At 47.7% G+C, this 20,828-nt stretch overlaps 1 protein-coding gene and 1 long non-coding RNA gene across 5 annotated transcripts in view; one reads left to right on the top strand and one right to left on the bottom strand.

The window, feature by feature from the left end:
• LOC144612936 (uncharacterized) overlaps nt 1-7,712 on the top strand; it is a 39,000-nt gene extending 31,288 nt beyond the window's left edge. For both annotated transcript variants that reach the window (XR_013550150.2, XR_013550151.2), the window contains one exon: nt 7,216-7,712. This is a non-coding gene — a long non-coding RNA (uncharacterized LOC144612936). The remainder of the gene's footprint in view (nt 1-7,215) is intronic.
• Nucleotides 1-20,828, bottom strand: part of TEAD1 (TEA domain transcription factor 1) — a 267,977-nt gene that overhangs the window by 171,926 nt on the left and 75,223 nt on the right. For all 3 annotated transcript variants that reach the window (XM_060606043.2, XM_060606045.2, XM_060606046.2), the window contains one exon: nt 9,327-9,582. In XM_060606043.2, coding sequence (XP_060462026.1) covers nt 9,327-9,483 — 157 coding nt within the window. In that variant the 5' untranslated portion in view covers nt 9,484-9,582. The remainder of the gene's footprint in view (nt 1-9,326; nt 9,583-20,828) is intronic.

Consider the following 20,828-nt stretch of genomic DNA (forward strand, 5'->3'; position numbering starts at 1 on the left):
CAAAAACAAAAAAAACAAACAAAAAAAAACCCCAGAAAGTCCCAACTACCACTGCTGGCCATTTTATCCCGCAGAAATGAAAACTCACGTTCACACAAAAACCTGTGTATATCAACGGCCATAGGAGCTTTATCTGTAATAACCAGAAACTAGAATCAGTCCAGATGCCCTTAAACAGACATCCCACGGAAAACACTCAACAATAAGAAGGAACAAGCCATTGATAACACGCCAACAACGGGGATGAATCTCCAGGGAATGATACGGCATGGAAAAAACGAACGCAAAAGGTTCCATACAGTATGATCCCATTATATAACAGGTTGGAAATGGCAACATTTTAGAAACAGATCGATTAAAGGTTGTCAGGAGTTAAAGCCGGGGGAGGCAGGACAGAGCTGGGTGTGGTCATAAAAGGGCAAGTCCAGGGATCCTAGCGGCACTGGGACTGTTCTGCACCCTCACTATGGTGGTGGATACACCAGTCGACACTGGTGATAACACTGTACAGAACTTCATGCACACACACACACACACACACACACACACACACACACAAGTACAAGCAAGAATGGGGAAATCTGAGTAAAATCACTGGTGGGTTATCTATCAACATGAACATTCTGGTCGGGACAGGATGTAACAGTTTTTGCTAAATGTAACCATTGGGGGGAAATGGACAACGCGTACAGGGAATCACTGTGTATTTCCTACAATGGCACGTGAATCTACTTATCTCAATACAGACTTCAATTAAAAAAAGGAAATAAACAGGATGCCTGGGTGGCTCAGCTGGTTAAGCATCCGACTTCGGCTAAGGTCATGATCTCACAGTTTGTGGATTTGAGCCCCGTGTCAGTGCAGAGCCTGCTTGGGATGCTCTCTCCCTCTCTCTCTGCTCCTCCCTGACTTGCGCTTTCTCTCTCTCTCTCTCTCTCTCTCTCTCTCTCAATAAATAAATAAATGAACTTTAAAAAGAAAAGAAGGCTCTCCAGGTTCTCTCAGGGCCTCCTGCCAGTGCTGGGCAATACCTTCGCTCACCTCAGCATCTCTACTAAGCCTGATCTACTTTTCCAAAGCCCGCAACCCGCCTCGGCCCACATGGCCTTACTCCCCTCATCGGTAGACCCGATCATTAGGCCCTCCCCAGACCCTCCGCCCATCTGGTCCTGGCATTGTGCCTCAGAGTAAAAGAAGCCTTACCCCCTCTTAAAGTCACTTCTGGGTTCTGTGTCACCAAATATATCCTCACCTCATCAATTTCTGTCCCCTGCTAACCACTCTCCCCTGTCCTAAGGGAAGTCTTCCTTTAACTACTCACGTCCTTCAAGATACCATCTCATGGCTGCTCCTGTGTGTGGCCAGATCTCTCCAAAGACTAGGCCATGGTCGTGTTCTGTCTCGGTACAGAGGAAACATAATCTGACTAACGTAGTTTACTTCCTGTACCCAAACCTTGTAAGGACTGTTTCAAATGTCAGTCTCATTCTCTGCTCATTTCTTTTTTTTTTTTCCCCCACTCTAAAAATGTGCTCCTGTCCTCCTGGACCCAGGCTGTAGCCTCCTAGCCCTATGGCTCTCAACCTGGCTGATCACCCAAATTTCCCAGGGAGCTTTAAAAAATATAGATTCCCAGACCATTTTCCTAGAGGTTCTCATTTGATTGGTTTGAGTTAGTTTTTGTTACTTTTCTTTTTCTTAAAGGCTTAAAAAGCTTCTCAAGTGCTTCTGCTGATGACGGTCAGGCTGGGGAACTACCAATGTGTCTCTCTTTTTCTCAAAAAGACACTTCTCTTTATTGTCCCACTGCAACAGGTACCTCATTTAAAAATTGTGCCAGCTTCACTGTGACCCACTGGGAGTGCCTAAGGGACCACTTCTCTGATGGCGAGCCCCCAGCCAGCCTTGGTGGCTGCCCAGGGCCTCGAGCTCTTGACAGAACTCATCTCCTCCTTCCTCTCCTGTCTACAAACCTGCTTCTCCAGTCTCCACTCCCCACTTCATCCTCCGGGCCCCCGAAAGCGGAACCCTGACATCACTCAACCCCACCTTCTCTTTCACAAATCCCACTGGGTTGGCCGGTCCTGTTGGTTCCACATCTGGAACTTCTCTGCCCACACTGCTGGTACCTGCTTCAGGCCTCTTCCTCTCCCACTGGGCTCCTGCAATAGTCATCTATCTTGCCTACACGCCTGCAGAGCCGGCTTCGTAAAACACCGGCTGAGTCACGTCATCTCTCCGGGAAAAATGTAATGGCTTCCCTTTGTCCTCAGAATGACCACCAGACACCACGCTGTGGCCTTCACGGTCCTCCATGATGCAGAGGCAGCCCAGGCCCGCCTGCCACCACCCTCCCACATACACCCTCATTTCTAAGAGCACCAGAGGGATGCCCTCGCAGGACTCTGTGCCTTTCTCACACGGTCTGCTTAGATCTGTTCGCCTTTCCCTTCTCCGTCTCTTGCCACAGCAGCAAGTCTGAGCCTAGGCGCGACATCACCTGAAGTTTTGTGCAGTGATCCTGTAACTTCACCCAACTATGCATCTCCCTGGGGAGAAGAACCACAACTTTCTATGGTTTTCAAAGGGGTCCAAAATCCAAAGTAAGCGAAAAACACACACTACGTGGCCTTCTCCCATTCAAAGTTAGCTCAGATAAGTCTGCCTCTCTGCCTCTGCCTCCTTCATTCTTCTGCATTTTCTAACAGAGGTATGTGCATTCCCCAGTCACAATCACTTCCCACTGCCCTACCACTAAGCTGTGTATATCTCTAGTAAGGCATACGCTTCCCTCCAGATCAATATGTACAGCTGACCCTTGAACAACACAGGGGTTAGGGGCGCCGACCCCCTAAGAGTCAAAAATCCTACAGAGTCAAAAGTTTAACTTTTGACTCCCCAAAAACTTAACTATTAAAGAGCCTACTGATGGCCAGAAGCCTTACCAATAATAGAAATGGTCGATGAACACCTATTTCATATGTTGTGTGTAGTATATGCTGCAGTCTTGTAATAAAATAATCTAGAGTAAAGAAAATTATTTTGGGGGCACCTGGGTGGCTCAGTTGGTTAAGTGTCCAACTTTTGACATTGGCTCAGGTCATGATCTCATGGTAGTGGGTTCGAGCCCCGTGTCAAGGCTCTACATCAAGTGTGGAGCCTGCTTGGGATTCTCTCTCTCCCACTCTGCCCCTCCTACCCTCTCAAAATAAGGAAATATTTTTTAAACACAAACTTATTTTTAAAATCATAAGGGAGAGAACATACACTTACAATACTGTACCACATTTATCTTAAAAAGCCTGTATAGAGTGGGTCTGCACAGTTCAAGCCCTTGTTGCTCAAGGATCAACTGTTAATTGTATAAAGTGGCTTGCTTTCAGATGTCAGCTCCACTACTTATCTACTATGTGACCTTGAGCAATCGATTTGACCTTGGGCCTCAACTTCCTCAGCTGTCAAGTACCTGTATCGTTGGGTTGTCATGAGGAATAAACAAGACAACACGTTCTCAAACAAAAAGAGTGTCTAGGGATGCCTGGGTGGCTCCATCAGTTAAATGTCTGACTTCAGCTCAGGTCATGATCTCAGGATTCGTGAACTCGAGCCCCGCATCGGGCTCTGTGCTGACAGCTCAGAGCCTGGAGCCTGCTTCGGATTCCGTGTCTCCCTCTCTCTTTGCCCCTCCCATGCTCATGCTGTGTGTCTCTCTCTCAATAATAAATAAGCATTAAAAAAAATTTTTTTTTTAAAAAACAAAAAAACTTCCCAGCCAAAACGCTGATGACGCTGGCTTTGCTTTTCTCACAGGAACCAAAGTCTTTCAAAATCCTCTACTACTCACGTGTTCTGAGGAGTCCAGAATTAACCCTCATTCTACCACTGGGCCCACCTGGGCAGAAATCCTTCCTACCACTTGCATTAGCATCCGCCAGCACCTAGCAAAAACCAGGATTTCTTCTTCCTCATCTAGGAAGACCGTTAAATATACAAACACTTTTCTCTCTCTTATTTTCCCCCCTGCATTCTCTTCTCCCTTTCTTTCTAGCCAGTGCCTCTACCAACAGAGGCCCTCTGGCCTCAGGATTACTCACCAACCTTTCTCTGTTTTCAATGATAATTCAGGTATGCATGTATTGGACAAACATCACTGATAGCTTCTATGTCTGACAAGGCAGTCAGGGTGGGGTCCTTGCCTTATGGGGCTTCTAGTCTGTTCTCAGGGCACAGTTCTTTGTGCTTCCCATTTGTAGCCAACTCACTTGAAATAATACCCTGAATCACAGGTCAGACAGAAAGAGGAAATCAAAGATGCCACATGATGTCCAGGTGCAGAAAAACAACTTCACCTCAGGCCCCGAGCGTCACTTTTCCAAGTGGCCTGGAGATCCCACAGGGCTTGGATTTTATAGCCATTTCCACATCAAGGCCTCTGGGGCCTACAGGCACAGGCCACTTTCCTGGTCTTGAAAGGGGATGTTCCTGCATTTTCCCAACCAGTTCTCAAAACCAGGAGGACCACAGATTTTAGTCTCTGCCTAACCGACTAATGCTCACCCATTCTGACATCCCCTGCTGTCACCTCACTACAAGTGCCCCCCTCCCTTTTCTGTCAGTGCCTTTGTGAAGTAGGCAGGGGCCCCTTCCATGTCCAGTGCTCCCCCAGCTGGCAGGGTTCAGCCTGAACAACTGGAGAGGACTGGCCCACAGGGGTCTTCCTTCTCACCCCCTCAAACTTCTGTTGTCCTCACAGTTTTTCTCTCCAGAACTAACCAGTAGGTCTGGCATCCCAGCAAGAAAGGGGCCATCCATGGAGCTGTCCCTAGGTGAGGACCCCCAAGACATTTGCTCATAAAAGGAGAAAACCATTGCCTAGCAATTGCTCTGTCCAGGCCGCCTGTAGGATCCCAGGGCACCAGAATCTTCCAGACAGCTTCCTGGCCACCATCATGGCCAGCCTTGTGATCTAGGATCCTCCCTCTGCGTTATTTGAGAAGCTTTTCTCCTGCCAGCATTGGGCCAGGTGCCCTGGACGTTGGTGGCCAAGAACAGGCTTCAAAAGGCTAAGTGGAAGGTGACCATCTTCAAAGGGTCCTCAGACTTCCCAGAAAGCTCTGGCACACAGCCCTGACCTCAGGTCAGTGTTTCCTGCACATGAACTTGTGATGGCTCCGTGAGGGCAGGGACCGTGTCTGTCTGGTTCACTGCTGTATCCCTGACAACTCCCAGTACCCGGCTGGATACAGGCGGCGCTCAATACTGATCTGTTGAATTAACACATAATGACCTCCACCAAGCAAGGAATGAAAGCATGTGAAAAGAGCCCAGGTCTGGGGGTCAGACAGACCTGGATTTGAAACCTTCTGGCTATACCATTTACACTAGTCATGTGCTTTCTCGTCGACACAGTGGGGATCAGAATATCCACCTCAAAATGTCATTGGGAGCAGTAGATGGAAAGCGTATGGAAAGCTTTTAGCCCAGCTCATGGCAGACAGCACTTTTCGTTTTCCGTTCACAAACACTTCCATAGCTCTCACCGGATGCCGGACACCGTCCAAACGTGGCAGGGGGAATCCCAGATCACAATTAGTTTGTTTAAGTCTTGTAACAGTCCCCCAAAGTAGGATCCATTTAAATCCCTTTTGCGGTTGTGGAAACAAAGGCACCAGGAGGAAAAGCAACTTGCCCAAAGTCTGATATCTAGAAGAGGCAGGGCCAAGCCTCCTATCAATTCCAAAGTCCAAAATTTTAAGTGCTGCTCTCTTCGGTCTCTAAAGCAATCAGTGGAGGAATGTTAGCTGCTGTCCCTACCCTGGTTTGATTATGGGAGATAATGGGACCACAGTGCTAGACTAGGGTTTTCAGCTGCAAAACAAACACATCTGGGTATCCCAGTGGTTCACAGCTTTGTTTTAAAAACTAATGGCCTGTTCCCGTGAAATCTAATCTCAGACCAGTTTGCTGATCAAAACCTTCTCTCCCGTTGTGTCCTCTTGCTATCTCCTCTCCAACTATCTACCAGAAAAAGAGACACTCAGCTACGTAAAAATAGGAAACACAGAGAGAGAGAGAGAGAGAGAGAGAGAGAGCCTGCAGAGAGGCCTCAATCTCCTAACTATCCCTAAGGACAGGTGCCCACACAGAGGGGCCCAAGGCAGAAAAGTAGTCTGTCCACGTGGAGGCCAATCACATCAAGTCTCAGCTTCCCCACAGACCCAGGCAGCAGAGGGAGAATCAAGCCATCTCTTCTAATGGCCCAAACCTCCTCATAAAGAAAGCTTTCCATTTTTCCCCTCTATAAGACTGCATTTGCCCTATTGCCGACCACGGAGGAAATGTCATTACCAAAATAAATCAGCGCTGCACTTGACCTTCCTTCTCAAATGGCTCAGTATTAGTGACATCACAATGCACTCTACAAATGCTCAGAAATATTGGAAAAACCCCCTCAAGTCAAAAACACTTGGTATTTCACTAAAAAGCATTAGATTATTTTGATTTTATTCCACGGAATCTAAAATGCTTTCAATGTTTTCATTTTCAAAATGCTTAAAAGAAAAAGAACGCTCTTAGGACCTTAGGACACTTCGGCTCTGGGTCTAGTTTGTGCCTGGTTCATGTATGGTAAGATGGGGAACAAGCCAGAAGCCAGGGAACAGTACCTCTGGCCCCACACTGCTCACTGACACAATCCACAATCCCCGAGTGGCGGGGGCCTCACTGTGGAGGTTCCCACGTCAAACTTCTCTTACCCTCAAAGTCACAGGGGAATCATCAGCAGCCCTCCTGAGGGATGTCGTCTGCACCTCTCGAGTCCCTGCTAACTCCATGTGTCCCTTTCAAATTACCAGTCAGAGCACCACCCCTCCATGCTGGCCACCGAGAGGGGGTTGAGGGCATGGCTTCAAGACCACCGCAGCAAATGCATTTCCTGCACCCCCCCCCCCATCCGGACACGTGACCCCGCAGCCGTTGTAATTCCTAATGCTGCTTGCTCGAAAGACCTCCCCATTTTAAATCAGCTTGGTCGCTACTAACACAATAAGTCGGTGGAATGTTGGTTTAAGGAAAGAAAGAATCCACACATCAAGAACAAGTGCTCTCATACTGATCACTCTTACTGAGGTACAAAGTCCCGGCATCACCAAACGTACAAGTCTCGGGGACCCATAGACATCAATCACTTTAATTGACTCCTTTTCCTTTCCACAGGGGAGAAAACGGAGATTCAGGCAGAAGGCAAATCTGTCCACGGGTGGTAAAGGACTCCAATCCAAAACTTCTTGGTTATTTTTCCATATTCAGCCCAGTGCCTCGGACACCCCATGACCACCAACAAGAGCACTTAACACACAGATTTCCACAAAAAAATTGTTTCTGTGATGGTGTTATAGGCAGACTGGTGAAATCTACCAATGCTGCTACCTAAAAAGTAAAACCAACAGAGAAGAAAACACAATCGGGAGTAGACAAAATTAACTTTTGCTCTGAATTAAGTTCTCGGCCGCAAACCTCATTCCTAAAGCACAAGCACCTTTCCAGTATCCTCTGTGAGAAGAGAAGGGTAGTAGTTCCTACCGACCAGGATGTGCGATACTCGGCCGATATTTTAGAGAACAACAATTTCTGGACTAACAAACTGGAGTTGTACAACGGAGAGCAGCCTGAAGCTGCCTTCACAACTAGTAATAAAATCAGCTTCAAAGGAGGCGGAAGGATTAAAGTACTTTCCTCTGCCTTTAAAATGGGGGGCGGGGGTGCATTTTTAGGTATGAAGACAAGACCCTGCAAGCATATCCCCAGGCTGAGGAAGGGTAGCCCAGGAAAGATACACACACACACACACACACACACACACACACACACAGAGAGAGAGAGAGAGAGAGAGAGAGAGAGAGAGAGAGAAAGAGAGAGAACAGACAGCCCTGAAACTTTCTACCCACAGCAGCTGATATGTTTCACCCTGAGTCCATTTCACCAATGGACACAAAGAAGCTTCTCTGGCTATAAAGGATCACAGGAGAGCATAAAACAAATGAAGGCTTGGGCTCTCTCCCCTGTGTGTGTGACACTGACAGGCTGGAGACTCCAAGGCTGCAGAAAGCAAAATTTCCCTTGTTTCCATTACATCATCCAAGTTGGAGAAGGGGAGGGCAGGGAACACAGCTGGTAGCAGCTGCACCACCATCTGCCTTCTCCTCAGCCGCGTGTGCTAGTTTGAGCAGCAGCCTCCTACGGCCCCAGATAGACGAGGCGCAGGATTAAAGGTACAACACCCTATTATGGAAGAGCTTTCAAATTATTTAGAAATAAATCACTTCCATGATAAGTTAACAACCTCAGGTAGGCTGCTGGGCCGGTTCTCTTGGAGGTTCGGCGATTTGATTGCGTCTCTTTAGACTCTTTAGCACAAGCTCTGTCAACTCAACGTGCCCAATTAGACAGGCAGAACGTGCAGGCAACCACCTGCCATCTGCTTCCCAAAAGGTGAGCAAGCACAGGTCTGCAGCTGGAAGCACTCAGAAAGGACCAGGGAACATTCAACCCCAGCACACAAGCCCCAGACTAGTGGATGGGTGCTTGCCGTGGCCCTTGGCACCCCAAGCCATTTGGTTAACCAGTCTTCCCTTCGCGGGCACTCCTGAAGTTTCCTTTAAAACGCACTGCTAAGCATCCCCTTGCGGAAGGGGAGGCTGGTGAGAGCCTGGGGGCTAACACCTTGTCTGGCCATTCAACTGCAAACTGGCAACACAGCGGTTAAGATTGTGGTCTGAAGGTCTGAGCAAGCCACATACATGCCTGACTGGCCTGTGCAGGGCTGTGCTTAAAAAACAAAAATGCCAGCTTGTAAAAATGAGTAGATTTCATATATCAACATCTATATTGCTAGCTCTTCCTGGGGGGAGGGAGTGTGGGGGGCGGGAATCAAGAGATCTGGTAGTACCAAGTCCCGTTTCCACGTGACACCAGTCAATTACCAGGAGCTAATACGCGGCAGGCTTCCATGAGACTGGCCACGTGCTCCTAAGAACTAGCCCCGACACATGGGGGTCTGTGCATGTCACTGCGACTATGCTCCAACCTGGACCTTGAGAGCTTTTGTTATAATGCTGCTGAGCATGTAGAAGGATAAGAAAACCCCAGAGAATGATTTCCCGACGGCCCTTTATGGACTCTTCTGGTTAGTTGAGATTTAGTCCCTTGATGGCCAACTAAAATCCACAAAGATCATCGAACCCAAGCCAGTGAATGGATCTCAGGACGAGGCTAGCGACAATCGTCCCTTATTACAAAAGCACATCGTAGCATTCCAGACCACTTACCATACATCTTGCCTTCGTCTGATAAGATGATTTTCCTCCTCCCACATGGCGGATAGATAGCCAAGGCTTCCTGAAAGCTCTGCTCAATGTCAGGGCTCCAGACCCCTTCCGCATCATTGTCAATCGGCTTATCTGCAGAGTCGCTCATCCTTTCCATGTTTTCGGCAGGGCTCTCACTGCCGCTCCAGCTGCTGGGCTCAATTTTGGCGGTTGGATTTTCCAAGCCGGAGCCTGGAGCCTTTTCAAGAAAATAAACCTAAGAGAGAAATGAAAAGACAGCATAAGGACGAGGTAATGACCAACATACTGCTCTCACTAGTTCTATTACCCGTTCTTCAGTCACTGGCTTTGCTCGAAAAATAGGTCCTAGCAGAGAATACGGAATCCAGGGGTCCAGGCGGCTTTTGTTCTTTATGGATCATGTTAAACACTCATACGCAAACGCGATGGCAGGCAGAAACTGGATAGTCTTCACAGATGTGAGAACAGTACTCACTCGGAGTTACAAGTTCACAGTGAATCCTGCAAAAGCCACTGACTGAATGCCTCCAATCTACCAGGAGCACTGTACTCAAGGATAATCCAATGTCCACGGCAAAACAAGTGGTTCAAAAGGAAATAAAGTAAAACAAAAGATGTCTGCCTCACTGTGGCAAGTGGCACGAGAACTCAAAAATGTCAAATCAGCCCAGTCAGTGTGTCACTGAGATCGTCAGAATGCAAGACGGTGGCAGGAGGGAGGAAGGAGGAGATTACTGTTATCCTAAATACTCATACCACTAAAACCAATGCCAACTGCCCTGAATCTGCTTCTGTACAGCATTTCTCTGCGGGGCTTTTGCCCTATACGCTCAGCTCACTTGGCCACTCTCAGCTTCTAGACTGTAACCCTGCAGCAGGGACCAAGACGCCCTGCCCTCGCCTCCCCTGCGACCTCGACAAGTGGCCTGCGCATTTGCAGAAATGTTTTTACACCTACACGGGGCACTTCATCTGGTAGCCTGCTTGGAATTTCTGATCACATGAGAACCATAGGGAGTCTTTTCATTTATTCTTCTGTAGCACTGAAGATTACAGAAGCACCAGAAATTTTTCTCAAAGATTTATTCCCCTTAAATTATGCATGTAACCTATGGTCATAATGGGATAAGCTTTCCAAACAAATGTCAAACCGGCACAAACACCAATGTGAAAATGATCTAATCCAGTACCCCCTGCCGTCTGCACACTAACATATCGATATTCTTTTGTCGAAGAGGCATCAGATCATTAATTCAAAGGCTTTCCCAAAAGGGGAGAAGAAATGCGCCTGGTGATGGATCGAAGAAGGGAGGCACAGGACCGGAGCAGGGACAGGTCGGTGTGACCACCATCCCATCCACCTCCACACCTCAAGTCCACACGATATTACAACAGAGGCGGCCAGAAGGGCAGCAGATGCCGGCGGCCCCACCGGGCGCAGGGGACGTGTTCGGCGTTCCGGGGCAGTCCCCTGAGAGCAAGCAACCTGTCTTCTTTCCTTCTCGCTCCCAACTGCACCCCCTCTCACCTGCCCTCCCCCAGCTGCATAGATCAACAGATCCCAGGTGCAGAAACTCAGGGGCATGTGAACATGACACAATTAATGGTGTAACTGGTGGGTGCGTTTGGCTTCTTAGCCTGACAGCTTTTTGGATCTAGCAGCACCTGGATAAAAGAAACCCTCAGGTTGTCTGCCTTTAAATGCTGCCATTGACCCATCACTCAAGGAGCTTGTCAGCAAAATATTTACCATGTCTTACCAACACGTATGCATTAACACAGGACTTTAAAACCTGCCAAACGTTGAGGCATAAACTCTGCCACAAGAAAAGGTCTTGTGACTGACCTGCAGATGAACTCCATGATGTCTCCAGTGTGGGCTTTTCGAATTCTCAAATTATTATATTTTTTTTGGTTGGGATTTAGGAGTCTTACAAAACTCAGGCTGACCTGTACTACTCTACCCGACAGTCGCTTCCACCTCCAAAGCACTTTCTCGGAAGAAGTACGAGAATATGAGCAAACATTTTGAGGTAGCGGCCAGCCCGCCTTCTCCTTCTCTACCTGACCCCAAAATAGAACAAAACAAAATGAACGGCACAAAAAAACACAGGCCAGTCCCTCTGGGCTCTGGGCAGCTCCCAGCAGTATGAATTCACTGCAGGGAGCCTCACTGTAGGATGAACAGGTGATGTGCCCAGCATGCAACCACGATGGTGGAGGGACAGAATCCAGGACAGTGAGGGCCTGCTGAGGGACCGGGGAGCGTGACTTGCCTAAGGAGAACACCACCGTGTGAGTGAGAGCCACAGAGCCTCCAGGCCAAAATACAGCGGCACCCCCTGATCCTATGCTTGACATCTTCTCTAACTCTTCCATCAGCTGGTCACGCGGTCTGCACTTGAACATCCCCAATGGCGAGGAACCCACTCCCTCCCCAATACCACTTCCTTTGTACTGGCGTGCTGAGATTCTTCCATCTGGGAGGCTAAAACCCAGTTAACTTCTACCTATTCATCCCCTGAGGGTCTATCCCTCAAGGGACAGAAATGGAGCAACCCTCCCCCCCACCAACAAACACCCATTGAGGTATGGCTGGAACAGCCCCCAGCCTCCTGATTACGTTCCAGACTAGGCATAATTCACATTGTCCCTCTGCCCAGCCCTCATAAATGCATCCCAGTTTGTCCACAGCCCTTCATAAATGACACTCAGATTCATAAATCTATGATTCATAAAACCTCCAAGCTCCCAAGTGCTGCTCCTGAATTTCCTCTCTTGTGCAACTGGCTTCGGAGCTAAAAACGGGAGTTTATATTTATTCCTATTAAATTCCATTATTTTTACCCTTAGGGCATGGCTCAAAGCTGGTAAGATCTTTCTGAATCATAACCGTCAAGCTCAGTGTCCGTAGACATTGAACAACCTCTAAGAGTTGCCACATGGGAAGGGTGTAGACCCATTCTGTAGAAGTTCAAAAGAAGTTTCTGGCTCAACATACGGAAAATTTTCCAGCTAGTTGAACTGTTCCACAAGGAGGGAAGTGCCATAAAGACAGGCAGCAGAGTCGGGCGGGCAACCCCTTCAAGTTACCTCTAAAGCTAAAACTCCCTAGTCCTTGGTTAGGGCATGCAACATTAGCTAGCATTAACTGATCCATCCACTTAGTCAATACAGGCAGTGCTCTAAATGCTCTCAGGTTTTTATTCATTTACTGCAAAGGGAAGAACGCTGTGTCCAGGCTCTTGCAATTTGGTCAACCGGAGCTCAGCAGGATGGAATTACCTACTCTGGACAAGGGCCAGGACATAGCCCCAGAAGCTACCACATACATAATCCACAGAGTTCTACAGGCCCTTGGTTTTACAACCCAATTGTAAGATGAGGCCCTGTCTGGGCAGAGAGTTTCCGATCACAAGACTGGGGCTGGCTGAGAAAAGCTCCCGTACTGGATACTGAAATAACCATCCTGGCATTCTATCCCTCAGGTCCCTTCCAGCCCAGCTCAAAATCCACCTCATCCTGGAAGCGTGTGTCCAGTGGCTCTGAGAGTGTCAGCCACACATTAGGAATATCCTAAGCATGTGTGGAATTGGTAAACTACCACGCAATCTACGTGGCCCCTGAATGTACAGCAGCAAACGCCCGCTTATTACCAACAACAAGCTCTAGTCAAATGAGTTGAGCAGAGAGTATCTGTGCCAGAGCTTACATCCTCACCGGCTCATACATCCTTTGAGCAAGGGAGTCAACTTTCACTCAACTCAGGAAATGAAGAAAAGTCCAGGATCGGGGGCTGGAGAGGGAACACGTGGTATTAAGACTCAACCTGACCTGGCTTGTAAACCTGGCTCATCCACCAGCCACAACACCCAGACTAAATTAGTTCATCTCGTAGAAGCTCAGGGTTTAACCTACAAATGGACATAAATTTAAGTTCAATCCCAACACAGAACAATCATGAAGGGGTAGAAGGACTCTACTCTCGCAGGACTGTTGCAGAGACTTAGGGGGATATATTGTGTACCATGTAGCCTCTGTGTGCCTCCGTTTCTGTCATTAACACTTTTCTAAAAGCTCATTTTGTTCCTAAAAGTCTCCTTGGCCACGCTATAATAAACGTTACCCGGGACCTAAATATTCCTGTTAACTGCCCCAATAGCTACACTCCCTAAATGGATCGTTCTTCCATAATTACCCACTGACACTTCAAGAAAGGTGATAGGATTACAGTGAAGTGATAGCATATATACAGTTAACCAATTCACATTTTAATCTAAAAGTCTGGGCAAAGAAAGGGGTGAGACAGTCAAATGCAGGTGCTTCTGATATTGACTCCATTCAAGGGACGTATTCACAAGGGTATGACCTAGGGCACAGTATTCTGTTGCTCCCTGTATCTTAATTTCTATGGGTCTCTCATAATGTAAGCACGCCACCCACTTACAGGTGATTTAAGAGCTCTTAAATAAAGGGGTTAGTTTTAAATAACCCTCCTGATTAATGAAACACCACTGAACATGAGGGTCACAAAAATCCATACAGCTTCTGTTAGGCAATGTCTCAGTACTCTACGAGGCAACCAGAAAAGGGATGGACTGGGCATTACGACTCTATCTCCACCTGAGTAACCCAGGAACACAGGGCACTCGTCAACCCCCATGTACATCAGTTTCCGTCATTAACACTGAAAGCCAACTAAGGCCAACACAACACTACCTTGTGGTCCCATCGACTCTACCTATAATAAAACTTGGTAAGTTGATTTGTTATTGCACCCCAGCGATACTCCAATCTCCTTGAGGGCAGGGACTTTTACGCTCATCACGGGATCCCCAGTGCTAGCACAGTATGTGGAATAATGCTCAATGAAAGAATGAACCAACAACCGGATGACGTGAACATTCTTTCACATCAATGTGAATGAACTTATCACCCAAGCTTTCCACAAGAAGGGTGAGAGCTTTGGTCCCTTTCCCATCCCTCACCCTGATCTGGTCAAGGTTCTAAGGAGAAGAGTCCCAGAGAAAATCACCCAATTACGAAGATGTAAGAGAACAGACTTAAGACAGGCACGGTTGAGATAGACAAGAGTTGACTGTCTAACCCAATTTATTAATTATTAATCACAATTACTGACAACCGACTGCCCTTCTGTGTTAAAGACACAAATATGGTTTGGGTCCTCTAGAAGGTAAACTCCTGCTTCGATGAACAAACATTATTTTGAGTGGAATGGAAATTTCTGAGATACAATATTTTACCCTGTCTCGTTCTCTTTTCTTCTGGCCCCTAGAGAAGATAGAACCAGACAATAGCAGCTATGAGAAAAGTCATAAGAGAGGCAAAGTGGTGAGGATGTGAAGGCCAGAAACCCAAGAGGTGGCCAAGGAAGAAATCTGAAGAAATGAAAAATGGTAACAAAGCAAATTTGAATGAGCGGGTGAATGAAAAAGGAACAGTAAGGAGTGGCACTAAAAGGAATGCTAAGGAAGATTTCTATGAGCTCAGAAGAATGTGGACGTAGGCAAAGGTGAGAGCCATTTAAAGAAAGAGAATCACTCTTGGTCACTGTGATCTTAGTGACAGCCCAGATTTTCCTCATAAGAGAAAAGCTGCCCTCCAATAAAAGACTAGGAAAAAAAGATTCTTTACTTCCAAAGTGAACTGGTACCTCAAATCCAAATTCAACCTTCTCCCAATGAACCACGTTTCAAGCACAATGCCAGAAGCTCTGACCTGCAGTATCTTATTTCATCACTGCCCTACTCCTATCGGGTATTATCTCCACCTTATGAGGTCCAGAGACCTAACTAAGTTGACTAAAGTCCTATATTAATGAAAATCGGAATCCAGGAGTCATTTTGCCAGACACAGCGCACCTTCCCTGGGAATATGAGACTCAACTACACCCTCACTAGACAGTGAGCTGGAGGCTGGATTTCCAAGGGAGAGAATGTAGGCAGTGCTGAAGGCTCAGCCCTGTCTCCAACTGACACCTGCAAGCGCAGTCTAATTAATTCCTAATGAGTAGTGATGATACTGACTCACCTCCCCAGGTAGTTGGTAGGAATGTCAGGCACTCACGATGGTTCATCACTTTTGCATACGTAAGGTGGGACAAGTTACTAGTTTCCCATCATTTTAGACACTAGCCAAACCTGCCAACAAGTAGCCTGAGAAATGCAAGCGAAGCCTGACAGACTGGATTTTGGAGGCAACCTCCAGAGAAATGGAGCTGCAGAACATTAAGTCCTTGTCTGAGCAGAACGTTCAGGAAATGACAACGCTAAGAACATAAAGCCATTAGCAGCCAGTGAGCCTTGGTGTCATAGACTCCAATTGCCAACAGATGCTAATTTCAGCAGGAAGGAGTGGATAATTACTCCTTCTCATTTGCAAACATCACTTCCATATCAACAGGATCCGTCAACAAGCCAATGCCTCTTCACCAAGACCACGATGCTGAGCACCCCACGGGAGGACTTTAGCATTACCCTCCTGAGTTTCTCTGATTAATTCTCCGGCTCCATCAGCCCCAAGTACCTACCCAGGTGACAGTTCAAGAAAGGCTTCGATGGACTTCATGCCATGCAGCTCTGTATTACCAGCCTTTAGTGGCATCACCTTCCCCATCCCCTTAAGGAATCTGTTAGCCAGTGAGAACGGAAATTCTTTTTTTTTTTCCAATATATGAAGTTTATTGTCAAATTGGTTTCCATACAACACCCAGTGCTCATCCCAAAAGGTGCCCTCCTCAATACCCATCACCCACCCTCCCCTCCCTCCCACCCCCCATCAACCCTCAGTTTGGAGAACAGAAATTCTTGCCTCTCCCTTTCTCCTCCCGCCACTACCAGTCAAACAAATCACTGCTCTGTTTCATCACAGGACACCTTCAAAAGGAACTAGGCCACAGACCTAAAGCCAAGCAGTCTATCCAATCTGACCATTCCAAAGTGAAAACCTGACATCAAGACAGTGCACTCATATGCAAGGCAGGAGCTGGATGGCATGGTCCACAGCCTGAGCCATGGGGCCCCAGGAGGTCGACTACTTAACACATTTCAAAGGCAGAAACAGAAGTTTCTTTCCTGCTTTAAGAGAAAAAAAAAATGCCACAAGAGTTAGCTTTTAAGTAGCGCTCAGTGAGCATTCAAAAGGAAAATTCTTACCTTTCCCAGGGGTAACAGTCCAGGAAAACCCCAAAACTAACCCTTCAATTCCCGTAGGTCTGTAAAGTGAACATATATTTGAGGTGGACAGAGCAATCCCAGTGATTCTTTTTTTTTTTTTAATTTTTTTATTACATTTATTTATTTTTGAGAGACAGAGTGAGACAGAGCGCGAGCAGGGGAGGGGCAGAGAGAGAAGGTGACACAGAATCCAAAGCAGGCTCCAGGCTCTGAGCTGTCAGCACAGAGCCCGACGCGCAGCTCGAACTCACGAACCGTGAGACCATGACCTGAGCCGTAGTCGGACACTTAACCGACTGAGCCACCCAGGCGCCCCCGCAATGATTCTTTAAAACAAAGAAAACAAACACCACAAAAAGAATATTCCTTAGTCACTAAGTTACAGATACTATTACTTTCTTAGTTGGTGAGGTTCACCATCAGATTACTGTGATGCCTTCTCGTTTTAAATGGCAATGAATACAAATTAAGAAAAAAAAAAATCAAAAGGAGACAGTTTGTATTTTAAAAGAAACCAACACAGCAGGGAGGTACATACGCTGTGCTTGGTCAAACCCGATGGCGAGCATTTCAAACGGCCCATCTCAGTCCCATACCAGGAAGAGTGCCTACAAATGAGCCTCGTACAAGCAGAGTGCTGCGCCCTGGGTGGCAAGTCTGTAGGTCACAACTGGGGTGTCACCCTTCTTACAAAAGGCCATGGGGACTCAGAGTTACACAGCTTGCTGCCAGCCAACTTAATGATATGTTGGCTCTGGGCTGAGTCCCAACAGCTGACCTGCCCAGTTGCAGTTCCTCTGGCTGATGTGGAGTTCGAATTCTATTGCATCAGGAACAGCCCTCCCTAGTCCACCTACAGAAATGGTCCCGGGCCACCTTCTCCAGCTCCTATGACTTAGGGTGCTTCTCTCATTCCAGCCGAGCCCATGTCTACCCAGGATCATTTACACAGTATGCAAGGAGACAGAAGGACTGGATAAATCCATAGTTCACTTCTGATTGGGCCAGAAGTCCATCAACAAGAACAACTGAACAAAGCTGGCATTTTAGAGTGCTGAACTGTGGGGGCGCCTGGGTGGCTCAGTTGGTGAAGCGTCCAACTTCGGCTCAGGTCATGATCTCACAGTTCCTGAGTTCGAGCCCTGTGTCGATCTCTCTGCTGTCAGCACATAACCCCTGCTTTGGATCCTCTGTCCCCCTCTCTCTCTGCCCTTTTGCTGCTGGTTCTGTCTATCTCCAAACAAATAAATAAACTTTAAAGTGCTGAACTGTGAAGTCCAAGCTCTGCTCCAGTTCTTGTACGGGGTACGCTGGCATTGAAATGCTCTCTAAAGATCCAACAGACCCCTATGGACCTCCTCAGTACTCACAATGTAAGATCCAAACTCTGGGCTCCAGAAAAAACTACTCTTCCCTGTCACCTTTAGGAAACCAAGGACACAATGCAACACAACACATGTCCTTTTCCAGCCCCTCAACCATCAAAAATCAGGATATCCCTTTTTTGTGGGGGTGTTGGGTCTGGCCAATCCACTTTTCAATAGCCATTTCGAAGGGATCTAAGCATACAGATCCTCATCCCAAATCATACGGGAGTATCTGGAGCCCAAAACACAGTCCTAAAACTCCCTGGAAGCAGAAATTGAGCCCCTGAGCCCTCTAGGACCTCGGACAGTGGCATGTGGCCTTAGGGGACTGCATAAAAGCGGAACACGGCAGAAGGGCAGCTACAACTAACCTTTCTGATTCCACAGTTACGTTAGAGACAAGTGTATTCCAGGCGCTCTCGGTAAACTGCTTTTACCTAATTACGCTTTTATGCAGCGCCATCAGCATACAAAGGAACATCCCAAGAATTAGTCACTGGATTTACTCCAAGAAGGTGAAGGTGTCCTTCGTCATATCTCACGGATTGCTCTTTACAGAGATCCCAAAGGTAAGTTCGATGACGAACAAGACAACGTGTGTTTGTCTGCTTTGGTTTTTCACGTTGTGGTCAACCGACTAGGCCTTGGCTTTACTCGCCAGCCGCAAACTGCCCTGAGCCACACCGGCAGGCCCCTCAGAGAAGCCACGGAGGTTGTTAGCATGTTTAGTTTCATTCGCAGATCCACTACAGGGCCTTACCTCTACACCATCCCTTTCTCCTTTCCTGCATTTCCCTTTTAATTAATGCCATTTTACAGCCTTGCAAGCCGCCTTAAATTCATTCTGAAGTCAAAGAGGGTAGAAACACAAAGCGGAAAGTACTTCTGTTTTCTAATAGCCCGCTCCCATGTCCGCCATCACGTGCCAGGCACTACAGAAACAGAGATAAATAAATATGCTACCCTCCCTGCCTTCAAGGAGCAGCCTTCCAGCTGGGAGACAGATATCGAAGTTCATAATCCTTCCTGACTTCAAGCCCCTCCTCTGGGAGGCTGTCCGACCCCTCCCTCATTTTCTGCCAGAAGCCGGGAAGGCCTTTGGCTCGCCAGGACAAATGAACTTGCCTCACTCACTGCACAGGAGGGATTTACGTGTCTGCCGCCTTTGCAGATGTGTGAGATCTTTAAGGCTTAGGTCCATGCCTTTAGTCATCTTCCCGCCCCTGGCATTTAACAGAACGCCTGGCACACAGTAACTGCTCCTCCAAAATGATGACTGAATGAAGGTCTAAAACAATAAGTCCATGGGTGAAGGAATGAATGAACAAGGAATGGATACAGGATGTCAAAGGAGGAACGAACCAAGTGCTATTGGGGCACAGATCCAGGAGCTGATCCCGCCTCTCGGGTCAACCAGAGGGTCACAGGAGGGGAGGTTCAGACTGCTGTGGAAGTCTAAACAGGACTTACCAGGCCGATTACAAGCAGGATTCAGGGGGGCCCGAGAAGAGTATCCGTGCATGGGATGTGCTGACAGAAGGGCAAAGCAAGAAAGCAGAAAGGTTGGAGCAGAGCTTAAAACATGAAGCTGAAGCGGATCACACAGGGCCCCTCGCACACCGTGACCAAAGGGCTGGGCTATTTCATACAGCGGCTAACAAGAAAATACCAGCAACATCAGGAGTGTGCAAGCCACTAAGGGGGGTGTGTGTGTGTGCGCGCGCGCACGAGTGTGTTATCTGCTTGGGAGAATAAAGGATGAAGAACAGATAATTTTATAAATTTGCAATCAGAATTTTTTAATCAAAAGCATTTTCAGTGTGGTCCAAGGCCAGAACAGTTCTCTAGGTAACTTCAAGTGTTCCATCCCTGAAGCATTCCAAATTCATAAAGGTGTTTTTAACGACAGCGTAAACAGATGTGTTTGTTTAAACAGCCCAGAGCTACCAGATGAACTCCACTCGGATCTTCAATTACTGCTCATTAGACTTTGTCTTCAAGCACCCTGCATTATTCCCCTGGTCCCCAAACAGGGCTGTGTGCCGACAGCACAGTCACCCCCAAACCAGCACGGGGACTAAGCTGCTGTGCTCACACAGACACACATCTGAGAATGGCCAACATGCAAACATCAGCTAATGCCCACAGGAACGAATGTATAATCTGACCGAAGACATACGACCAAAGACAACAGTGGACCCAAACGTCCGCTGGTCCCAGTGTTACTGACATAATGGAATCCCCACTCTTCAAATGAGAGACGCAATGTGCCATGTAATGAGGACACAGTGATGGAGCAGCTGCAAAACAGGTCTTCTACCGAGAGGGATGCAAATTCAGACACCAATTAAAGCCCCACCCTTGCCCACATCCCTATCCTCCAAATGTAAACCTGGTCCTTGGCTTACACCCAGTTCAACTTCAGCAGGAGCACTAGTCTTGGCGCTCTGGCTGGAAACTGGCTCAGGCAGGATAAGCGAGTATTCCCCCTTTAGACAATAAGCCACTCATTCAAAAAAGTCAGATGCTACGTGAGCACCTACTGTGTGCACAGCACCAACCAGCTCTAAGCATGCAAGCGGTCCACAAACACTTCAAGGACACACAGTGGGACAAGACCCCCCAGGCAACGAGAAGTACAGACTGAGAAAGGCTGAGGCACCCAATTCTGGAATCCAGCCTCCCTGTGCCTTCACTTCCGCGTGGCCCAGGAGGCTCTGAACGAGGGCGTGCCACCAGACTCCTGCCTCCCCCTCCCACCCTGCCAGCGAGTCCCCCGTACCAAGTAAAGGAGGCAAAAGGCCAGAAATGGATTCAGTCTACATTTCTGCAGCTCCCCAACACACACTCATACACATACACACCCAAGGAGTCTCTTCAGAAGAAAATTAAGGGGGCTGGGTTTATATTTCTGTCCA

Source organism: Panthera onca, chromosome D1 (genome assembly GCF_046562875.1).
Source record: "Panthera onca isolate mPanOnc1 chromosome D1, mPanOnc1 haplotype 2, whole genome shotgun sequence".
In the NCBI taxonomy this organism is placed as follows: domain Eukaryota; kingdom Metazoa; phylum Chordata; class Mammalia; order Carnivora; family Felidae; genus Panthera; species Panthera onca.